The 25,002-nt window shown below is 43.0% G+C and overlaps 1 protein-coding gene across 4 annotated transcripts in view; it reads right to left on the bottom strand.

The window, feature by feature from the left end:
- Nucleotides 1–25,002, bottom strand: part of SLCO2B1 (solute carrier organic anion transporter family member 2B1) — a 105,307-nt gene that overhangs the window by 42,457 nt on the left and 37,848 nt on the right. For all 4 annotated transcript variants that reach the window (XM_039513084.1, XM_039513076.1, XM_039513093.1 and 1 more), the window contains 3 exons: nucleotides 23,825–23,923; nucleotides 20,828–20,958; nucleotides 6,152–6,260 (listed from right to left, as the gene is read on the bottom strand). In XM_039513084.1, coding sequence (XP_039369018.1) covers nucleotides 6,152–6,260; nucleotides 20,828–20,958; nucleotides 23,825–23,923 — 339 coding nt within the window. The remainder of the gene's footprint in view (nucleotides 1–6,151; nucleotides 6,261–20,827; nucleotides 20,959–23,824; nucleotides 23,924–25,002) is intronic.

The following is a 25,002-nucleotide window of genomic DNA, read 5'->3' as shown; positions in this document are numbered from 1 at the left end:
AACACACTGTTTAATATGTTTAACACCATTATAAATGCTGGAGGCAAGCAGAGTTTGGAGTGGAGGTTGACAGCTCGCGAACCCCATGTAATGACCTTGTGACCCCCTGAGGGGTCCCAACCCCCAATTTGATAACCCCTGGTATAAATACTAAGGAGGGAGAGGAATTATTTAGTGTAGCACCTGGGGATCTAACTACAAGCAATGGGATTAAATTTAAAAGGGGAAATTTGGAATGAATATCAGGAAAATCTTCTTGTGTTAAATCCCCATTCAGGTACTGATGCTGCTATCCCTACTCACGCTGAGCAGCACCGACACTTTTAGATTGGTGACCTTCCTGTTTAAGTGCTAGTAAGTGTTATTACTTCTTAGTTATGTACCACTAGCCACTTTACAGCCAGGTCTCTACCTGGAAGACCTTAGAATATAGAATCATTAGGACTGGAAGGGACCTTGAGAGGTCATCTACTCCAGTCCCCTGCATTCATGGCAGGACTAAGTATATACTATAAGATATACTAAGTATATCTTAGAGTCTCAGCTCATGCCACAGAGAATGTGGAGGCTTAACAGAGAACTGGAAACAAACAGAAACTGGAAGATGTGAAATTTCAGTAGAATTACCGAGGGAATGAAAAACATTGCAGAAAAGGTAAGTGTCTTTGAAAAATAACTGAAAATAGGCTATTGTCTAGTTGTGCACATAGGAAATCTTATTACTATTTCCATCATCCTTTCTCTTTCTTCCTGTTGATAATTATATTCATGGATTATAGCTGGTTGTATATTCGGGCCTAATTCTGCGAAGTTTCACCTCATTGTTACCTTGCACTTCCCCTGGCTGTTTGTGGTATCCACCTGTTAGCTCTCATCTTAAACTTAGATTGTAAACTCTTTGGTGCAGAGATCACCTTGTTGTTATGTATATATACAGTGCCTGGCATGGTGGGCCCCGATCTCTGATTGGAGCCCCTTGGTGCTACCGCAATACAAACAGTAACACAATGTGTGTAATTTTTGATTGTAAGATCTTCGGGGCAGGGACAATATCCCTCACTATATTTGTTCAGTGCCCCCTTGCAAAATGGAGCCCCAATCCTGAGTGAGGACTTTAGATACTATTAAAAATAAATAAAAATACTGTTGGAAAAATCAATAGTGCCTTCCCTCCTTCCTATTAGGCCTGTAAAAAAAAGTTTATGTATGTTTTGTCAAACTGTGTTTGGAAGCTTACAGAACTCATTAGACTGAAGGCCGTGTATCTACTAAAGTACAAAGGTCAAACGGATGTATTGTGTGTCCTTCAGAATGACAAATGTATCCTCAACAGCTGCTGTGTCTCTGTAGCCCCCACAAAATGATATTGACCGATCAATAAAGGTGTGGTACGTACTCTTCCTGTCTCCGTGCCTCCTTGGTGTGAACTCCAAACGACACGAGGCAAGACAGTACCAGAAGAGGGGAGTCCACCTGCTACTTTTGTGTTTGTTTTTATTTGTGGTATGAAGAAAAAAAAACTACCGGTCTAGGTAGCGTACCATCCATCTCTTCCCCCCCTTTTTTCGTGTGGGTAAGGGACAGTCTAAACATGAGAAAGCCTCTGACACAGTGTGAGCAATTTGTCTAGAAACGGGTTAATTTAAAACTCATAAAAAGAGAAAGTTTTTTATGCTCAAGGTCAAGCAAACCAAAGGCAGTACAAGTTACAGAACCAGTCTGACTTTGTGACGGATGGTGGTGTGGTGTTGCTGTGTGCACACTGCACAAGTGACAGGTAGCTGACCTGGACTAGAGAGAGAAGAGAGACAGAGCAGGAGATCCAAGGTGTAAGGCCTTCTTTCAGCGAAGCCAATGTTGGAAATTCTGAAACAAGCTGTATACAGGATAAATCTCCGTCCACCTATTCCTGTGCATTTATATCTTATATGTCTGATTGAGTGATGTGGAGCTCAACACTCTCTTTTTTGTTTTTTGTTTTTTATTTTTTATTTTAAATTTGGTTATATTGGTTATTTTATTCTCCTCCTCCTCAACTGCCTGCGTCAGTTGATCACCTGACTGAGACATGAGGCATAAATTGGTAACAGAACATTGTTGGTTTTTGGTGATAGATGAATGGAGGGAACTAGAGAAAATTTACACCACCATTTTTTTTTTTTGTTTGTTGTGTGTGTTTTTTTTTGGTTCTGTTGGTGTTATATATGTGAGGATTGCATAATTAAAGATGTGCCATTCTCAGCTCAGCTGCAGTCCTGAGAACTGAGAAGGTTTTTAGCATTTCTCTCCACCCTGGTTGACCTATTTGGGCGAATTGGTTGTAAGTGGCTGTTGCAAGACAAAGCAAGTGATATAAGGAAAAGAGCAAGATTTTGAAGGGAGAGTGAAGAGTTAACTCTGTAGTTGCTGGAGGGAGTAGTAGTTGAACTTTGAAAATGTAAAAGAGAAAAGTTCTTTTTTTTTTTTTTTTTAAAAATGTTTAAATAAAAAAAAAAAATATTATTATTATCATCATTTGGCTATTTAAATTTTTTTTTTGTTGAATTAAGAATGTATACAGTGCTGTGTAAAAAAAAATGAAAATTTATTAGGCTCTAAGGCAAGTAGTGTTTTTTTTTTTTTAAGTTAAAAAGCAGGTTAAAAGTAAAAAGCAAAAGCAAGCCATGCATAATAAATATTCTAAACTGATAGTAAAAAAAAAAGCCACTGAAAGGCTGCCCTATAAAAAAATATATACAAAAAAATATGGAATTAATTCTGTTTTTACCTAAAATCAACAAGGGTATTTGTATTTTTTTTAAAAAATAATTGACCCAAAGGGGTAGACTCTGTTTTTTTTCTTTTTCAATCAAAAAAAAAACTAATGCCCCAAAAAGCATATAACACATACATGATTTACTGGCAGAGTAAAAATATATTTTTTGAGTTCTATGTTCTGTTCTTGGTGTGTCTGTCTCAAGTGGCCAGAATGTGTTTAATTTTTCATGGGATGGATTTTCTAAAAAAAAAAAAAAAATTAATTGGCCAAATTGCATACTAACAGTCTTTGGAAGCAAGGACATAAACCCACTCCCCCCACCCATATTGTACATTCCTTCTGGCTACCTCAGATCAGATTTCCAGAGGGCTGGTGGGGATGGGAAGCTATTATTGAACTAGAGCTATTAAATGAACTCATCATCAAAGTTGGTGTTGTCCTGGCTTGTTGTTGTAAGCTCTGCTAATAAGGTTATTTTAGTAGAAGGGTACATGTGGCATAATGTGTTAAAAAAATAAGTAAAAAAAAAAAAAAGTTTTTTTTGTAGGTTAAAAAAGAAAAAAAAAAAAAAAAAAAAGAACGAGTTAAAAAAAAAAAAACTTTAACTTAAGCTCAGTCCAAAAAAAAAAAAAAAAAAAATACACACTGACTTCAAGGACACACTTGGCTAACAACCAAAAAGGGGGGCTGTACAATCTGCAAAGACACTAAAAAATGTGTAGGTTTCCTTTTACACAGGTAAGACCTAGCAGCCCTGCCACTCCCATGGAACCTGAGACCGGATCAATGCGACTGGCTCCACGCTGGAAAGGCCCTTATTGAGTCCTGCTGATTACCAACACCGCTGTGAAAAGCCTGACTGCTGGACCCATTGGACACTCACTGCAAAAGAAACGCTCACATAAGGAGAACTACTCTATATGATTAGCCCTATTTTCTTCTAGCTCCACACTGTGCCTTCTGGACAGCAGGAAAAAAGAAGGTGACGACGCTAGCCTACTCCCCCCTTGTCCGCTGAGAGACCCTACGTGCCTTTGAACTTTTCTAGAGAAAAAAACCATTACAGGGTGATGTGCTGATAATCTCTCCTGTAGAATGCTAAGACTAAAAGGACATTGAACTGACCCCCTGTAAAAAAAAAAAAAATTACACTGCAGGAAGAAACTTGTGGGATCGAATTTTTATTTTATTCTAGGCCTGGCCTGTTTTTTTTATAAGTACTGTAGTATGTATTGCCCTTGGATTTGGATTTTAAACATTGCCTTTATCCAGTCAGTTCCAGATTTTTTTTACCCAGATTGCTGCTCTCAGGGGGCTGCCATTATATTAACAACAAAGAGCCTGGGTTATTTCCTCTGGAAAAAGAAGAATGTCATTTCCACCTTAGTTCTATGACCCAGAAGTTACTGACATATAGTCAGTGCCCCAATCCCTTAGTTGTTCAATGAACAAGGTTCCCACTCTTTGTCCATGTGAGAAAACTCAGCCAAAGGTTTGTGAGTATTTCTCAAGGGGAGTTGTTGGAAAAATCATCTGTTGGAGCTTACAGAGAACTCATTAGACTGAAGGCGTGTATCTACCCTAAGTCAGCTATTTGCTTATCAGTTTTTTTTTGCTCCCCCAAGTTAACAATACTGATGAACAAGTGAAGATTGTGGACCACAATACAGCATGGAATACAGCATTAATTTATGTGTCTAAGAATTTGCAGGATCGGGCCTTTAGATTGGAAGTTCTTTTGAGGCAGAGAATGTGGCTTCCTATGTATTTGTACCTATCCAGCACCATGGGCCCCTGAGCTTGATTGGTGGCAGTGGTCACTGCTGCAGCAATAATAATAAATAATCCTGACTCCCATGCTCTGTGTCTGCTGCTCTCACAACTCCAGCTGAAGAAAAGGTGAATTTGTTCCCACCTTTATCAAGCAGAGGAAATTATTTTTACATTTAAAGTCTGTTTGCAGCCAAACAGAAAAGTGAGCCTGTGCTCTGTGAATTCATTCTCTGGCAATAACTTCCATAGCAAATTTGCTTAGTGTACCAGCTGCAACAAGATATTCCTAAATGATAATGCCACAAGGGCAACAGGTGATCAAAAAAACCCATTTTGCTTGTTTAATTTAGAATAGACCTAGCAAGTGAATGGTGTAACTAGCCAAAGAGACTCCAGCTCGTTCTCCCATAGTTGGGTCAGCTCTGCATTGGGGGTAATAAAAATCAGGGCTTCCAGCAAATTATAGTGATGAGATTTAGGAAACTCAGAGGAAGCAGGCATGAGGCCAACATCAGAAAGTCACTTTTCTAAAGTGAGAGCCACAGTTGGGATTATTTCCTTCAAACCCCCCATTGGAATACACTCCAAGAATGAAACCTGCTGACCTACCCCAGCACAGACAGACCTTAGCTGTCCTTATAAGAACACCATAGTACATTAGCCAAGTCTGACTTGTAGACAAGCCAGCTGTGATAGATGAAGATAATCTGGCACAGACATTTTATAACGCAGAATTTTACCATAGAAATCCTATTTCCAAGCAGAGACCATTTTACTTATTGCACTGGAAGGGACAGACTGTTCTCAGCCGATGTGCGCTCACGGTCCTTCAGATAGAGTTCCCTTTAAGGATTTTAGGAAGGAAGGAAGGTAACCCCCTTGATGGCATGACTTTAGACATGTGGAGAAAGTTTAGTATTTTAGAGCAACAGCAGCAGTGTTGCAAGAGTCAACTCCTATGCCAGGGATGAGCTCCTGGAAGCTCCTCCCACTCCTCCAGGCCCTGTGCCAGTACACAGCTCCTGCAGAGTCTTCCAGGCCCTGCACTGGGACTGGGCTCCTGGAGGTTCCTCCCACTCCCTGTGGGCCCTGCACTGGGACGGGGTTCCAGCAGGCTCCTCCCTCTCCCTGTGGGCCCTGAACTAGGCCAAAACTCCTGCGTGCTCCCCCTGCTCCTGCTGGACCCTGCATCAGGGTGGTTAGATTTGAGGCTTGGGTCCCCATTTCCTAGTTTGCATGAGGTCCTGCCTGCCACCAGTGCAGTGAGAGGTTGAGAGCCCGCTGTTAGGAAGTGCTGAACTAACAGCAGAAATAGGGCATTCAGGTTAATACGGGGAGGCATGAGGTACTTTGTTTGATACACTCGTAAACGTTCTGCATTGTCAGATCAATAACAGCTCTACAGAGCAAACTTTAGCACACTGCATCCTGCCTATGTGCTAAAGCTGCATCTGCGAGTCAGGCTGTGTACATGGAGCAAGTTATAGTCCCATCTTAGACTTTTTATCACTGGTGGTGCATATTAGTAGCAAGCTCTTCATTGCTAGGAGACTGATATATGCTTGGGTGAGAAGAGGAGTCACTTCAGAGACTTTCCAAGGAGGGGAAACACCAACTTACTTTTTATGAACTGGGTTAAGGAGAGGCTTTGCAAGAGTTCCGAGTTGGATTTAAGCTCGTTCAGTAGGTCTTTGCTCGTCTTAACTTTACTCTTGCTCCCTTTCACCACCTGAGAAAAGACAAAGAGACTCTCAGTTCTGGACACACTGACAGCTGTTCTACTGACCTCACTTCCTCCTCCAAGCTGCATCACAGCTGTGTTATTTAAAGAAACGAAAATACATTCATTCTTATTTATGGCCCAGCATTCCAGCCACAGAGGGATAAAGAGAATGCCCCGCGTTTCATGCTCTCAAACAGTTTACAAGTTAAATAAGAATCTTTTCACCCCCCCATGGAGAGGCAGCCACTTCTGGGATGGTATGTGGCAGCTGTTTAACAGCAATATATACAGTAGTTATGGGCAAGAAGCGAGGAATACTGTATCCAATTGAAACTGCAAGAAGACTTTAGGAAGGCAAAATGAAATTCTCTCTGTTTGAACTTGACCAGGATACCAGGAAAAAGCCCCTACCCAAGTGAAAAATCTCAGGAGGTACTAAATGACCACAAAGGCTCAGGGCACCTTGGTTTTACATCCCACAACACCTCAACAATCATAACCCCGTGCTTGCAGGAGCCCCGGTTCATTCCTGGCTTAGCAGGAAGAGTGGCAAATGGAGAGGGGTAACTAGTGGTGTTCCCCAAGGGTCAGTCCTAGGACCAATCCTATTCAATTTATTCATAAATGATCTGGAGAAAGGGGTAAACAGTGAGGTGGCAAAGTTTGCAGATGATACTAAACTGCTCAAGATAGTTAAGACCAAAGCAGACTGTGAAGAACTTCAAAAAGATCTCACAAAACTAAGTGATTGGGCAACAAAATGGCAAATGAAATTTAATGTGGATAAATGTAAAGTAATGCACATTGGAAAAAATAACCCCAACTATACATACAATATGATGGGGGCTAATTTAGCTACAACAAATCAGGAAAAAGATCTTGGAGTCATCGTGGATAGTTCTCTGAAGATTCCACACAGTGTGCAGCGGCGGTCAAAAAAGCAAACAGGATGTTAGGCATAATCAAAAAGGGGATAGAGAATAAGACGGAGAATATATTATTGCCTTTATATAAATCGATGGTAGGACCACATCTTGAATACTGCGGACAAATGTGGTCTCCTCATCTCAAAAAAGATATACTGGCATTAGAAAAGGTTCAGAGAAGGACAACTAAAATGATTAGGGGTTTAGAACGGGTCCCATATGAGGAGAGATTAAAGAGGCTAGGATTTTTCAGCTTGGAAAAGAGGAGACTAAGAGGGGATATGATAGAGGTATATAAAATCATGAGTGATGTGGAGAAAGTAAATAAGGAAAAGTTATTTACTTGGTCCCATAATACAAGAACTAGGGGGTCACCAAATGAAATTAATGGGCAGTAGGTTTAAAACAAATAAAAGGAAGTTCTTCTTCACACAGCTCACAGTCAACTTGTGGAACTCCTTACCTGAGGAGGTTGTGAAGGCTAGGACTATAACAATGTTTAAAAGAGAACTGGATAAATTCATGGAGGTTAAGTCCATTAATGGCTATTAGCCACAATGGGTAAGGAATGGTGTCACTTGCCTCTGTTTATTTTTCAGAGGATGGAGATGGATGGCAGGAGAGAGATCACTTGATCATTACCTGTTAGGTTCACTCCCTCTGGGGCACCTGGCATTGGCCACTGTTGGTAAACAGATACTGGGCTAGATGGACCTTTGGTCTGACCCAGTACGGCCGTTCTTATGTTCTTATGTTCTTATAATACAAAATCACTAACATTCTTCCTGCTTAGATTAAAAGAGCTCAGAAGATCACAAGCTCAGATGCCATAGCTGCAGGCCACCAGGTGCTCAGTGGGGTTAATCAGAGGTTTTCAGTAAAGGGATAATAACCGGATTTTCCTTCCCCACTTTCATTAGTCAAACTGTAATGAATAGCACCTCATAAATAACAAATTGGGCCGTTATCTATGTACAGTAGAGTATGTGCCGGGCTTCTATTACTATAGAAATCCAGGAAAATTAGCTTTAGAGGAGACCAACAGGAAATGCGGCTTATTCACCAGGGGCTGTATTGCACCTATGGATGCAGGTGAGGCTGGGAGTGGGGCTGAAGTCAAGGGAAGCTGCGTACCTAAACCCAGGGCAGAATTCAACCCCCCAAGCAAACTAACAGTACCTCTCCTCATCCCTTTGACTAACTCCTCCCAAGGCTGGAAGTACAATGAATGTCTAATATTTCTCTGTGTGTACATGTAATGTACTGTCATGTTAATGTATTCACTGCAGTAAAAGACAAGGGCCAGAGAAGGGCAATGACAATGATTAAAAGCATTACAGGGAGGCAGGCCATGAAAGGAGAGATTTTCAAATCCAGGGCCAAACTTTTCAAAACTAGATGAGGAGGGCTCTGAGTTACTACAGAGAATTCTTTCCCAGGTATCTACTTGGTTTTCCGGTTTAGCCCACATGCTCATGATCTAACCGATCACCATATTTGGGGTTGGGAAGGAATTTTTCCCTGGGTCAGACTGGCAGAGACTCCTGGGATATTTTTTTTATTTTTGCCACCCTCCGCAGCATGGGGCACAGGTCACTTGCAGGTTTAAACTAGTGTAAATAGTTAATGTAAGCTGAAGTCTTTAAATCATGATTTGAGGATGTTAGTAACTCAGCCAAGGTTAGGTCTGTTACAGGAGTGGGTGGGTGAGGTTCTGTGGCCTGCAGTGTGCAGGAGGTCAAAGTAGATGATCACGATGGTCCCTTCTGATCTTAAAGTCTATCAGTCTAAAACTTGGATGCCTAAACTCATACTTAGGGCCTGATCCTGCAGCTGGATCTATGCAGGCTAACGCTGCAGCGCAGTAGCAGCAGCAGATTCTCATGGCTATGATATAGGTGTGGTGGTGTATTGAATGGACTTCCATCTTGAACAGTCCCCCTTGCAAATCTTCTTCCTTCAACAAGAGTCAGTATATGAGGATTTAGGTTTCTTACATCCCTCAATATTGCATCTTCCAAATTCATGTGGTTTGACTCTTGGTCAACTTCCTTCAACCTCAGCTCTATAAGCCTGTAGAAGCATACCTTCTTCTGCACATTGGACATGACCACACTACTGTAGTCATCTTGTTCCCAATCAGTGCAAGACTGCAACTTACTGGGCTCGTCTAAGTATCTCATAGTTTGTGACAAAATCAAACCAATAGATGTTAAGAATACACCACAATTTTTGAAGCTGAAAACTGTTTCGTTTCCTCTTCTCTGGTGTTTTTAGTGGCCATTTTTCTTCTCCATATTACAGGATTGTCATCATTACTACGTTGAACACTTGTATCTTAGTTCTCACACAGACATCCCGCTGCCCAGAGGCCTTTGAAGACAGTGAAATGTCATTGACACAAGACCAATCCATTGTGTGACTTCTTTGGTTACAGAACGTCCTGCTGCAAGCTGACTTCCAATATATAATGAAACCATTCACCCATTCAATGTCATTGTCATCTACATGCAGCATCATTTCCATTTTATAGGAGGAATGCATGGCTTCAGTTTTATCACCACTGATCTTAGGTCCAATAGATTCTGCAGTTTTTCACAGATCTTCCAGTATTGGTTATAGTTGGTCTCTCCAAGTAAGACAATAAAATCTGCATACACAAGTTCTTCTAAAGACGTATCTTTAAATTTCACACTTCTGACTTTGGTCTCAATCAGCTTTGTCATCAGATAGTCTATTAGAATGTTAAATAATGTATTCCTAGCACAATCCTGATTCTATCAAAAACTAGTCTGTAAAACAACTGTTGACCCTCATACAACTAACTGTACCATGGTACAGTTCCTCCACTAGGCACATTAACGAAGGCCTCAGGCACCCCATACTGACACAGCAGTATTCACAGTGCTGATCAATGCTTTGAGGCAAAAGCAGCTGCAAAGTCTATAAATGTAATGTTAACTTCCTTTTGTTGCCCTAGTCATTTTTCAATAACATTCTGCAGAGCATATATAGCATGGATTGTAGATCGACTTGTACAGAAACCACAGTTGGGTCCATCTTGGTTCTTCCCATCAATGGTTCTTGGTTATAGCCCCATCCACTATGATTTCTTCCCTCCTCCTCCCAAAGTCCTCTTGCTCAGAAGGATGTGTTTCCTTTCATAAACAGTATCGACAATCGGACACACTGCCACCTCCCAGCCAGCAACCTATAGGTGGTACGTCAGATGGTGATGGTACCTGATGAGCCGGGCTGTGAGTTCAGCTCCTCAGACAGCTTCAGGGGCAAATCCTATCTCCTTCCTCACTTTCTACAAGTACAATTATTCCTGAATCTGTCCCATGTCAGACTAGATGACCCTTGTGGTTCCTTCTAACCCTATGATTCTACGATTCGATGGTTCTATGATTCTATGAGTTACTCAGAAAGAAGATCGCCATCTATGGAACCACCAGCACCACTTCCTGAGTATCAGGGTGTTCCACCAGGAAGCCTTAGGGAGACACGACCAGGCTGGACTTCCTTTAGCTTAAGCTAACTGAGAGGCTCATGCGGTGCCACTTTGTGATACTACATGACTGGGATGTTGCAGGTATACTGGCCCTTTGGTACCTGCAGACATGATCCACTCAGCTCGGAGTTATGCCCCTAGGGAGAGACCCCACGGAGCCAAACAGTGATGTGGGGTCTTGAGGTCAAATCCCAGCAGGTGTTGGGACCAGGTGTTTTTTTATTGTCTTTTGAGGGGGGGACTCCCTGAGCTGACAATAGCTGGGGGAAAGCCCCAGACTTCCTATGCACACTTGAGTTAATGAGGTGTAGCTGAGTCCAGCTAGGTTCAGAAAGAGGCAGGTCTCCTTTCCACAGAGGAAACGGATGGAAGTTGTCTGCTAGCAGGATAGGGCTCTGGTGAGAAAAATAGTGTCCCAATCTATGTGGTATTTCACCTGCAGGGAGAACACCCACAGGCTTTGCCAATCTAGTTTTATTTTGGATTCACTAGAAAAAAACAACATATAAATACCCCCAGAATGCAAGAGAGGGATTTTCTCTGCTTAACCTGGAGCTCCTGCTGAGGTCTCTCCTGCTGTGCAGAAGGTAGCCCTTGAGACTTAGTGAAAAACAGGGTGACAGATACTATTTTAATATTAAATAAATAAGGGATAAAAATCCATCAAGCCACAAAAAATCAATTCAGAATGAATTTACTCAGTTAATGAGCAGGTCAAGCTCCCATCAAACAGCTCATTATACCTCCTCCAGCAAATGCTGGTCCCCTTTAGTTTCTTTTATTTTTGTGTGATGCCTTATTAAAACAACCAACCTGCAGGGGACTCATTTATATGAGACTGGATAATTATTTTTAGCAATTGGTTGCTTCTGTTTTTAAAACTTTGTGCTGAAAATCTGAAAATGGAGACAAATCCATCCCTGTTGCCTTCTTGTGCCGTGGCCGCTCACACATTAGTGCCACAAACACACCCTGTTAATTTGGTTCCTCAAATAATAGAGTGTATTTCTAATACCTTCTGCAAGTGCCTTACAAGCATTAATGGAAGAATCCTCACAACATACCAACCCCAGTAAGTAGGCCAGTGTGGTTACCCCCATTTTGTATATGGGGAAACTGAGGCACAAAGGTTGAGTGAGTTGCCCAAGGTCTGATAGGAAGCCTGTGACAATGCTTTTCTGATTTCTGGTCATGTACTTTAATTACAAGACAACCCTTCCCCCATGCTGGCAAGCTCAATTTAGATGTGGTTTTAGAACAGCCTCTCAAGCATTCTGCCTCAGTGTTTTCCTTTAAGCTGTTCATGTTTACTGGAAGTACCAAAAATAGGTAATATAAGTGGCTGCATAACCGTCAAAAAGCCTTAAAGGGGCTTTGTTCCATATGCCAGTCTGGCTCAAGCTAAAAATTAGAGACGTTATCTTCACTTCACTTCCTGAACATGACTGCAATATAATGGTGCTGGTGCAGAACAGGGGCCACGTGTCTCTTCCAGAGTGCTCCCCATTCGGCACTCAGTAAAGTCCATTACGATCCCTCAGAATGGGCAAGGCAACATCCGGGTGAAGTTGTGATTTACTCAGACTCTGATTTGCTGCGTACCCTTGACTCCTGTCAGTGTCCTCATTGCTCCTGAACTCTTCTAAAGGTACGTCTACACTACCCGCCGGATTGGCTGGTAGCGATCGATTTATCGGGGATCGATATATCGCGTCTCGTCTATATCAATTCCCAAACGCGCTCCCGTCGACTCCAAAACTCCACCAGGGCGAGTGGCGGTAGCGGAGTCAACAGGGGGAGCCGCGGCCGTTGATCCCGTGCCATGAGGACGGGAGGTAAGTCAAAATAAGATACGTCTACTTCAGCTACGCTATTCCCGTAGTTGAAGTTGCATATCTTACATCAACACCCCCCCCAGTGTAGACCAGGCCTAACTGATGCTGGTAGGAGTTGTGGGGGCTCAGCATGTGCTAGGCGGCTTTCAGCACATTGTGGGTTCAAGCAGCTAGACCCCCAGCCTGGCACCGTGAGAGCAGACTGCTGCACCTGTGCAGAGCCCATAGACTTCAGTGGGGCACCATATGGGCTCAGCAGCTCACCCATCAGTTGTATAGCATAGGGTCATTGTTGAAAATCCAGATTTCTTCAAGTAAACAAGTAAATGAAATAACCAGCCCAGACATTGCCCTGTGCTAACCTTGGCAGTCAGGAAAAGGCCTGATCAGACACCCATATATGGGAATAATAATAATAATTAATAGTAGCTCTCTCTGACCTCATCTGAAGCTGGAAGCGCCACTCGAAATTAGGCTCTAAAGCTTTAGGGCAAGTTTATCTCCTTTAATCCATACCGCAGAGCTTTGCTACATATTCGGTCTAATCTACCAGTTGAGTGCCCAGTCACTTGTGATACTTCTATTGATGTTCCCCACTGTGGCACTGACAGGGAGCCTCACTGTGATGTTTCTAATGCAGGCCTGTACATTGTAACAGAGATTAAATGCCCCACAAGGAGTCGGGGCACTTCACACCGGAAATGTGAGGCTGATGGAACGCTGCATCAGCAGTGCCCAGTGACATCCCTTCGTATGACACAAAGCTGGGAGGTATTGCTAACACAGAGGAGGACCTGGATATCATACAGGAAGATCTGGATGACCTTGTAAACTGGAGTAATAGTAATAGGATGAAATTTAACAGTGAAAAGTGCAAGGTCATGCATTTAGGGAGTAATAACAAGAATTTTAGTTATAAATTGGGGACACATCAGTTGGAAGTAATAGAGGAGGAGAAGGACCTCAGAGTATTGGTTGATCACAGGATGACTATGAGCCGCCAATGCGATATGGCGGTTAAAAAAGCTAATGCAGTTTTAGGATGCATCAGGCGAGGTATTTCCAGCAAAGATAAGGAGGTGTTAGTACCATTATACAAGGCACTGGTGAGGCCTCATCTGGAATACTGTGTGCAGTTCTGGTCTCCCATGTTTAAGGAGGATGAATTCAAACTGGAACAGGTACAAAGAAGGGCTACTAGGATGATCCGAGGAATGGAAAACCTATCTTATGAAAGGAGACAAAGAGCTTGGCTTGTTTAGCCTAACCAAAAGAAGGTTGAGGGGGGATATGATTGCTCTTTATAAATATATCAGAGGGATAAATATTAGGGAGGGAGAGGAATTATTTAAGCTTAGTACTAATGTGGACACAAGAACAAATGGATATAAACTGGACACTAGGAAGTTTAGACTTGAAATTAGATGAAGGTTTCTAACCATTAGAGGAGTGAAGTTCTGGAACAGCCTTCCAAGGGGAGTAGTGGGGGCAAAAGACATATCTGGCTTTAAGACTAAGCTTGATAAGTTTATGGATGGGATGGTATGATGGGATAGCCTAATTTTGGCAATTAATTTGGCAACTGATCTTTGATTATCAGCAGGTAAGTATGCCCAGTGATCTGTGATGGGATGTTAGATGGGGTGGAATCTGAGTTACTGCAGATAATTCTTTCCTGGGTGCTGGGTGGTGAGTCTTGCCCACATGCTCAGGGTTTAACTGATCACCATATTTGGGGTCAGGAAGGAATTTTCCTCCAGGGCAGATTGGCAGAGGCCCTGGAGGTTTTTCTCCTTCCTCTGCAGCGTGGGGCACGGGTCACTTGCTGGAGGATTCTCTGCAGCTTGAGGTCTTCAAACCACGATTTGAGGACTTCAATAACTCAGACATAGGTTAGGGGTTTGTTACAGGAGTGGGTGGGTGAGATTCTGTGGCCTGCATTGTGCAGGAGGTCAGACTAGATGATCATAATGGTCCCTTATGACCTTAAATCTATGATGGAATGCTGCATGGCAAGAGAGGAAATGTCACAACCCTGAGCCAAGAGAGGCAAAGATACCTCCTCAAAGGGTGACGTTCTTTATTTGCACTCGGTTTTGGTGACAAAAAGTGTGTGTATGGAGGGGGCATTTCCTGTGTGAGTTTAGTGCTGAAGGAAGGTTCAGGATTGACATCCCTGGCAATTCTATTTATCCACAGAACACAAACACTAGCTCAGTCCCAGGGAGCACTCCCTCCTGTATTGCTGCACTAGCCAGCAAAGTCCTGTGACTCAGGGAGTGGAGGGAGGTTAACCTCTATGTTCTACTTAGTCTTGGCTTGTCTGTCCAGACTTGTCCACAAAGGGGCCAGTTAGACCCAAACATGGTCGGGTTTGTGATGGTGGATACCCATCCCCTGAGAACTGGCTGGAGATCCAGCAAATGCATTTTTAATAGGCCACCAAAAAGCCATTGTATTGTCAAACTTTTGGGTCACTGTTAACCAGGTTGGATCTGAATTCACAATCTAGAGTTCAGCTCCTCTGGCTGTGAAACACCCTCAGAAACATGTGTCTTGAGTTTCATTAGTCAGCAAAGCTGACGGCAAAGGATTTAATTTACAGGTATTTTCTTTTCTTTCTGTTCTATCTCACAAAAGATTAACCTGCTTCTTCCATCTTCCTGTGGGTACTGAGTATGCAGACACCGTGAAACCTGCTGCTACCGTACCCATCTCTGAGTACAACAAAGCTGTCTGCAGAGCGGAACTGCATATAAACATAAATGTTCTGGATATTCCAGACTAGACAGATTTTGTATTATAATGCATATTCAGTAATGCTCAGCTAAAATTCTGGATTCCCTTCAATTGCTGTCTTGTGACATACTAGAATATCTTAAAAGAATAAGTTACCATAGTCACAATTGTTTTCCATTCCTTTTCGAATTCCTCTCCTTTAAGATGAAGCATACAAAAAGTGTGGGGTGATAAGGGCCCAACCCCACAGCATGCTGAGCAATTCCTATAATATGCTCGGCACCCATCGGCTTCAGGGTGAGCATCCACTGACTTCAACCCAAGGACTTTGCAAGATCAAGCCCTGGTAGAGCAATCCTTTTTAAAGGGCTTATTTTATTAAACGCTTCGCAAGTCAATGATCACAAACCATCAGTAAAGAAAGAGACTGAAGACAACAGGACATTCAGCGCTGGCTTAATGAAAGTGACATCTGATTCCTTTATGCGGTCAAGTTTTACACATTCATTGCATACTTCTAACATACTATTTCTTTCTCATCTAGAAAAATCAAAGTGATTTTCACCCTTGTGGAGGGGAAAGGATACAATTTCCTTCCTATTTTTTGTCAGCGCCAGTGTATCTGAGATTATTCCTACACTTGAGAGCTGTTTAATTTTCCCCTTGGGTTTCTGTTTGGCAAAAATATACTCTGGCACTGGCTTTATCAGAGCTAATGTTGGGATGTTGTGAAGGCCAAAACAATAGCCTGCAAAAATAATTAGATAAGTTCATGGAGGATAGGTCCATCATTAGCCAAGATGGTCAGGGACACAACCCATGCTCTGGGTGTCCCTAAACCTCTAACTGATAGAAGCTGGGAGTGGACAACAGGGGATGGATCACTCATGATTGCCTGTTCCGTTCATTCTGTCTGAAGCACCTGGCGGCATTTGCTGGTTTTGGAAGACAGGATTCTGGGCTAGAGGGGCCATTGGTCTGACCCAGTATGGCCACTCTTATGTAAGAGAAGGTGTCATCCACTTGTACCACTTTATAGCAGGATTGTTTCACGTAATTTCAAATGTCAGAGAATGAAATTTAAATCAATAGGTGGTTGTAAGCAAGACATTTCTTATACATGACCCATGAGGAATAAGGATAATTCCTTACATTTATATCATTTTTATCTAAAGGAAACCTGCATTACATTCAAACCCTACATAGGATTCCCTTTACTCACCAATGAATTGCAGGCACCGTGGAAATGATTTAACAACAACGCTACATCACAGTTTAGCATTGGAAGGGAAGATGAATCTGGTGCCCAAGTGAAACTACAGGGAAGGTTTTAGTAGGCAGAATGTAATTACCTGGATTGGAAAATGATAAGGACACCGGGGACAGACTTTGGTACATTAGCTAATCCCTAACTGTTAAATACGCTGGGCATGTGTCAATCTCTGTCATTTCAAATGAGCCAATAGGTGGTGCTATGTCAGTGAGGGGGATGAAGCGAAGTTGAAGCTATTGGAAGGGTCTAGTCATGCCTCCTTCCTGCCAGAAACCCCTTTTTCCTTCCTCGGCATGAGATCCTGATGGCAATCCTGATAGCTTGGCTGTGACTGCACCTAGTATACTGCTGTCAGGCACCTCTGTACTAGAAAGATACTGACAAACTGGAGGAGTTCACAGATTAACAAAAGATGATGATGATGATGATGATGATGATCAGGTGCTGGAGTGACTGACTTCTGAGGAAAGATTAAAAAAGCTAACTATGACCCCGACCCTGCAAACACTTACAAATGTGTTTAACATTAAGTAGATGAGTAGTTCAATTGATTTCAATAGGATTGAGTAAAATTAATCACATGTCTAAGGGTTTGTAGAATCAGGCTCTAAATCTATCTTGACTAAGGAATCACTACAGGAGGTAAATGATTGTCTACAAACACCGGTGGGATGCGCTATTATTTATTATGAATAGAATGGCAGGGTGTTGGGGAACATGGTCCCTGTCTCAGACAAAGTGTTATTTGTGGTGATCCCAGGGGTATAACTAAGACGAAATGAAAGCAGCGAAGGGAAAATGTAGACTGAGAATCAGACAAATGAGATGGATTTGACTGTGGGATAGTCTCCCATCATTTAGATCCCATCACTTGGGTCATTTAAATTGAGGCAGGAGAAAACCCCAGGACATGGACAACAGAGAACAACCCTGCCTTGGCCCCAGAGAGGGAGATAAGATGTCCCAATTGGTCTTTTTCATATGAGGAGATATCGGGCTAAATTATGCCTGCTTCTTGTGGGTTTACTAGGGAGGAGAGAAAGTGTAGGGAGCCCTTTCCCTCCCTAGCTCTTCTGGGCAGGGGTCAGTCATCATCTGGCTCCCAGGGCTGCGGAAGAATGAGGCAGAGTTGGCTGGAAAGCAGCTAATGCTGCTGGCAATGCTAGTGCCCCTAAAATCAGCAGAACCTTCAATCTGCCTAGCTATATATCTCCTCCCTTGGTAGTGTGGGTAACAGATAGGCTTCCTGCTTATTAGGACATTGGGTACCAACAATTGGCACAAGGCCTGAAAAGGCCAGTGTCCAAATTTGGTCCCAGAATTGAAGCACAGAATTAGTGGGGCAGTGAGGTGCTGTTTCTGTCCGTGCTGTGTCAGCACTGTGGATAGACCAAGGACATTTCAGTGTCTTCTTGTGTTATTCTATTTCGGGCACATTACCTGGTTTCTTTTATAACTGATTTATTCCCATTTTGTTAAGGTGGCCAGACAGGATATTGGGCTAGATTGGTCTGACCCAATATGGTCGTTCTTATATTAGACAACCAAAGTCCTACAAAAGGAACATTCTTTCACTACTGAAATGCAGCCACCGCCATGCTTGAGAGCCATTACTTACCAGGAACAATATACAACACTTTTTAGGAAGGGATGTTTAGACAAATTACAATTTAAAATAAGGTGGAATGGAGGCAGGCAGAATGTAATTACCCAGAGTGGAGTATGGCCAGGATATCAAGATTAGCACCAATTCTCTTACAAAACATGCCATGGGATCTTTAGCAACCAGGGCCTCAGTTTTATGTCTCATCTGAAAGAACAATTCAAACCATTCTTTGTGCTATTGCAGCAAATCATTTACCAGAAACTAGGAGCTGCAGAGAGCAAAGTCCCTGCAAAGCTTGTAAACCTATTTGCTCTTCAGTACAGCATGGACATGTTCTTTGGGCTTTTGAGGAAGATAGAAACCCTGATAATAAGAACAACAAAATGCTCCTATGTCAATGGGAGCCAGTGGTAGATGCACAGAAACACCCAAGGGTTGGATGTGGCTCCAAGTGTGGAGATAATACACTGAGATCTACAACCAGCATTTCAAACCTCTTTTCTGCTGCAGTGTTGTAACACAACAATATCCCTCTGAAACACCACCATTGCAGCAGAATGTCAATGCTTTCAATAGCAATACTTAGCTATGCAGAGCAAAGATCTCCTAGTGCTTTACAAAGCCAGAGAGGTATCATTAGCTATGTTGGGAAAACTAATGTCGCTCAGGGGTGTGAAAAAACCAGACCTGACATACGTTTCGCTGGCATAAGTGGCAGTGTGCACAGCGCTATGTCAGAACAATGAGCAATGGTCTCAAGTTGCAGTGGGGGAGGTCTAGGCTGGATATTAGGAAAAACTCATTCACTAGGAGGGTAGTGAAGCACTGGAATGGGTTACGTAGGGAGGTGGTGGAATCTCCTTCCTTAGAGATTTTTAAGGCCTGGCTTGACAAAGCCCTGGCTGGGATGATTTAGTTGGGGTTGGTCCTGCTTTGAGCAGGGAGTTGGACTAGATGATCTCCTGAGGTCTCTTTCAACCCTAATCGTCTATGATTCTTCTATGATTATATGTCATAGTTATCGCTGCTAGTTGAGGTGGTTTTACTATGTCCATGGGGGAGCTCTCTCCTGTCGGCACAGAGTAGCTACACAAGCGATTTTACAGCGGTGCAGGTGCATTGGTACAGCTGTGCCACTGTGAGCTCGCTAGTGTAGACATGGCCCAAGTGACTTGCCCAAGGTCACAGAGCAGGTTGGTGGCAGAGCTGGAATAGATCCAGAGTTGCTTGATTCTCAATCCATTCCCCCCCATTCACTGGCCCATACCATCCCCAACAGTGTTACTGAAATGCTGAGCAGCATGGAAAGTGCCTATTGTTCCATGAAGCCATTATGTTGCACAGCACTCAAGTGGTTATATGTATTTTGGCTTGGGAGCATTGAAAAGAGGAGAAACAGCAAAAGGGAGTAATCTGAAATCTTTCACTCCTCTGGGCTAGCATGTTGGAGGCAATTCACTTATAAATGGTGATAGCTGAGACGGGCCTCTGATGCAGCTGCTGACTTGTCTCTGAATCCAAAGGAAAGTCAAAGATTTAAAGGGAGTAACATGGTGGGAACAAGAGGGACACTACTATACCAGTCTCCGTCTGGTTGAGGACGGTTGAGGAGAGAGATCTTGGGGAAAGAACTGTACAACTGACAAGCTGACTCATCAGCAGAAGTGCCCATGAAAGGCATTTTCAAATACCACGAGTATAATATCTTACATTTAGACCACATTCCTTTAGTTAGAAGGGTTCCACAGTGCCATTCCGACAACATATTATGAACATAAGTATAATATGCCCACCACTGATGTGCAGTCACTTGTGAGACAGAGCAATGGTTGCTCATGGAAGTATTCCCGTGGACTTCAAAGGGGCTACTTGAATGAGTAAAAGGTTGCAGGATTAGCCCCTTCAACAGGAAATGAAAAATCACTTCACCAGTTGAAACAAAATGCGTAGCGCTATGTAGCAAAATATACTAATCCACAGTAGAATTTGGGGAAGTATTTATGAAAAGTACCACGGGTCACATGGTCAGGGACAGATGTGTAGTCATGTTGCTTAACACACTACTGTAAGGCACTGAGATACTATAGGGATGAGCATGGTACAAGAACCTATACAGAATAGAATAGAATAGAATAGAATAAGGATTCAATTGTTTTTTGCACCTCTGGAGAGGGAAGAGTGCCACCTACTAAACTGTCAGCAGCACTCTGGGTTTTTCTTGGTAGTCTTTTACCAAAGTACTGGCCAGGCTGGACTCTGCTTGGCTTATCAGATCTGAGCTAGTAAGGGCTGCAGACACGAGAGAAGAGTTCAAATCAGAAAATCCGTCAGAAGCCCTTTGTACTTTCAAGAAGTTTGAATCTGGATACAAACGTCACCACTCACAGTCATCTCTAGAAGGCACGTGTCCCACAAGGGAAGCAGAGAGGAGAGAGAGAGAGGCGGCATGTGTACAACAGCACATTTATAACATCTCCTCACAGCATATTGATATTCTGTACTTTGTCCCACTTCAGCATCTCCCCATCGCCCAACCAGCCTCAGGAAATTCTCACTGAGATCATCATCCCCTCACACCGCAATCTAGAGTATGGGGCATGGGAGCTAAGAGAACTGAAGTGTTTAAACCAGCTGAACGATTTGTGCAGCTGACCTTGCCTGTCTCCATTCCTGCTCTTACCTCTTTAGGCATTTCTTTTGGGAAGAAGAAATAAGGGATGGCAGATAAGGCCACAAGAGTGGCTGCGACCAGGAAGCCGAGCCACCAGGCTCCAACCCATCGAGGATCTTTGTTAGTGAGCTGAATTTCCTCTGAAATACAAGCACATAAACACAAAATAGAAACACAGATGACGTGAAGAAGTGAGGGCCACCACTGTCTCCACCTCTACCCCTCTGACTGCAGGAAATAGGCTCTATTGGATGTGTCCCTCTGTCCCTAACAAATGAATTTTGCTCAGTGCTCCAGAGCGGTAGCTCCCACACTGGGGGCTGTGGATCCCTGGAGGTCCACAGAACATTTGCTGGTGGCCCATGGAGAGCTGACCAATCACATAATGCTGAATCTCTTCCTTGCTTCCACCTGTTAAATATCATTAAAGGCAGCTAGAAATCCACTAAATAATAAATGTTAATTTAAGCATCTGATTTTAGGCACCCAAGTTTGAATATTTTGGCTTTAATAACTTGGCTACTCTCAGTGGCCAAGCCAGGAGTAGGACCCAGGAAACCAGACTCCCATTCTGCTAGTCTAACAGTTAGACAACACTAGGGTGACTAGACAGCAACTGTGAAAAATCGAGACGGGGTCGGGGGTAATAGGAGCCTATATAAGAAAAGGACACAGAAATCAGGACTGTCCCTATAAAATCAGGACATCTGGTCACCCTAGACAACACTCCCTTTTAAGGCATCTCCAACATACAGGCCAAATTGACCAATTTTACAAAATCCTTTGGTAACTTCCATCTCTTCTTCCCCCTTCTGCTTTTTCCTCTAGTTCGAATGACCATTGTCCCCCTGGTTGCATGACCAGACAGATCTTCTGGAATGTTTTTTTCCCTTTCCCATGAAGTAAGAGCAGCACCCTGCCAAAAATTATATACACTGGGGAAGGATACTTCCCCTAATTAAAACATGATCTTCAGAAGTCACGATGCAGTTTCTCAATATGATCAGTTTTAACCAGAAAATATTTCTACAGATCATGGAATTCCTGTGGTTAGATATTAATTTTAAGCCTAGTTCTAGGAAACTAGTCCTAAAGGATAAGTGAACAGCATCTCTTACACAACTGTGATGTAATAACCTCCTACCCCCACAATGCACACAGCCAGTTGTGCAGTGCTGTATGTGGAGGTTAAAATTCCTTCCGGAATCCCACATGGACAAGGTTTAGCCAAGAATCATGAGATTGGGTTAGCTGTATTTCTGCATGACTACCTACCACTGCCACCACTTTCTGAACTTTCCCTCCCACCCAATAGCCAATTACATTCCTATCTGAAGACAGCACAGGTAGAGGGAGCTGTAACTCCAGTTACTCAGACATATTCCTCACTTAGCTTTAGTCTAAGGGGATGACTTAGAAGATCTAAGCATCAGGTTTGCAGAGCCCCTGGGACCACAGATCCTGCCAGGGTCAATCCATCCCTTCAACATTGTGAGGCAGGTAAGTCGAGTACCAAGCCACTTACTGCTTCAGCACCTTTTGCCGCAGACTTTAAAACTGGGGCTTTGTTTGCTCTGCACTGACATTAACAATCCCACAGCAGTTTTCTTAAGAATATGAGTTTGTCCAGTGTCCTTGACCCAGATTTTCCTTTGCCCCACGGTGAGTAGCCTGCTGCATGTCAGTTGGCTGCTACCTTCATGCCAGAGATAGTTGCTTCTGTAATATTAGGTATCTGGATTGTGCAGAGTTTGAGGGTCCATCAGAGCAAAAACTGTTATATAAATCGAAAAGACGATCTAGGTGAGGTAATATTTTTGATTGGACCAATCTTTTTGATTGGTGCCTGAGCCTGCTCTTCTTGAGACAGCAGCATCAGTTTTGTTCTTAGGCTTTTCCACAGTGCTCATCCCCGTTACAACTCTGCTGACTGGCAAACAAGGCTGTTTCTGTCAGGGTGGATCTTCATTGCCCCCCACTACCTTCTGTGGTAGTCTCTAGTTTTGCCTTTGCTGACAGGCTGACGTTACCAGAGTGTTAGAGGTCTTTCCTATGCCCAGCGAATCCCACAAATGTTCTCCTAACATAGTGCAGGACAAATGAAACTGAAAAGGCTTCAAGGACTTTAAGGGCAATTACTGCCCCTTTCTCTCCCTGATCTTTGTCTCTTCTCCTTGTTTTTGGTCTCTTTTCCCCCCTATCTCTCCCCCCTCCTCAGTTACCCTGTCTTTCTGCACATTCCATGTCTCTTTTCTTTCTCTCCTCCACTCCTCTTTTGTGTTTCTTTCCTCCCCTTTCGTTTTCACTCTCCTCCTACGCACCCACCTGGAGAGCTGGCGGTGGGTGGAACGTGCATACCCGTGCAGCTCCCATGCACCACTGGCTACGCAGAAGCAGTCGGAGAGAAGCATAATGAATAAGGTGTAATCCTCGTGGGCACCCAGCTAATACAGCGGTGAGCATGGTAAGGACAGATAAATTGCCTCGTGCTGGCAATATTGGAACTGAGCTGCAGCACAGGTGTGAGTGAGCCCCATGATTGAGGAAGGAGAAAGCATGAGGAAAGCATGAAGTTTCTGAAGCAGCCATGCTTGATCTAACTGTCTGGCATTTGTCTGTGACCCTGAGTTAGAAGGGAAGCACCCACTTGCCATATCTGATTACTCGGAGAGTTCTGTCACCGCATTTACTGTACTTAGTTTACCACCCCCGGAATCATGCAAGCCACTAGCAGAATGATTACAGGAAGCTCTGTCAATGCACTCAGGCATATCCAAGTGTGTCAGCAGAGTTAAAGGAAGCCAGGCTTTGCTTCACTTGATGGCAGATGAATAGCAGCGTCGCTGTACACTTCAGATCTTTTAAACTTCTTTGGCATCAGGATGCTAGCTCGCAGATCTAAAATAACATTGCTTATGGTAACAGGAAAGTTCTCCCCTCCCCACGCACACTCCCGTGCACTGCATTGCAAATGGATAATGGCCCTCAGAACCTACATGAACTCACCTGGGAGAACTTTGTCAATGTCCACATAAAAGCCCAACATGGCAGATCCTAACATGAATGCCACGCCAGGTCCGATGACAGTCAGAGCAAAGAGGATTCCTGCAAAAAGAAACAGAACCTTTCTGCTGAGTGGAAAATGCTGGCTTTGAGAGGAGTGCATCCAGGGGACATGAGATACAAAACCACAGGAAAATAGGAACTGCCAAATGAGGTCAGACCCAAAGTCCATCCAGCGCAGTATCCTGTCTCTGACTGGGGCCAGCACCAGAAAAAGGAGTAAGAACCCTGTAGTAGCAGGTGTGGGTTAATCTACCCCCACATTAGGTCTCATCCTGGCATCTAATAATTAGAGATTGGCTTAAACCCTGAATCATGAGTTCTAATATTCCTTCAAAAAATGTTGTTACCATTAATTATACCTCTGACTATTCTTGTTATTCATATAAATGTTCCATCTGTCTTTCAATCTTGCTAAGGTCTTGGCCTCATGGCTTCCTGTGGCAATGAGTTCCACAGTCTAATTACATGTCATGTGCAAAAGTATTTCCTTTTATCAGTTCTGAATTTCCCACCTTTTGATTTAATTGAATATCCCCTTGTTCTTTTAAGCAAAAAAGAGAAGCAAAATCCTTTATCTACCTCTTCTATACCATAAATTATTTTATATTCTTTTACCATTTCTCCTTTCTAGGTAAACAATCCCAATCTTTTCAATCTCTCTCCACAGGAGCGTTGTTCTATGCCCTCAATCATTCTTGTCTCTCTTCTCTGAACCCCTTGTGACTTCTGCAGTACATCAGGGGCCAAACTCTGACTTCAGTTACTCCTCATGTAAAACCTCCATTACATTCAAAACTGTACTCAAGATATATACTGGCACTGTTCAGATTAAAAACTGTGCCCTTCTCTTTTAAATGTTTTTTGCTACCTCAATTTATCTACTTCAGCTTTTACATGGAAGCCCTCTTATGACAGCTACTGATGAAAAGCATGAACATACATAAGACTCAATTGTTTGCTACACTGAATCCTTGTGAAATATGTTTCAGGAGTTTATGGCATTTATAGGAATTAAACTCTGGAGCAGCCAAAAACTAAAAACACTTGAAGTTTCTTGTAGTCTAAGGGTCTGTTCTTGAGAGCGGAGCAGTCACACCCTGTCATGGAACTGGTCCCTC

The sequence above is a fragment of the Mauremys reevesii genome, linkage group 1 (genome assembly GCF_016161935.1).
Source record: "Mauremys reevesii isolate NIE-2019 linkage group 1, ASM1616193v1, whole genome shotgun sequence".
NCBI lineage: Eukaryota > Metazoa > Chordata > Testudines > Geoemydidae > Mauremys > Mauremys reevesii.
The sequence above is the reverse complement of the archived record's forward strand: the minus strand, read 5'-3'. Positions and strand labels throughout refer to the sequence as shown.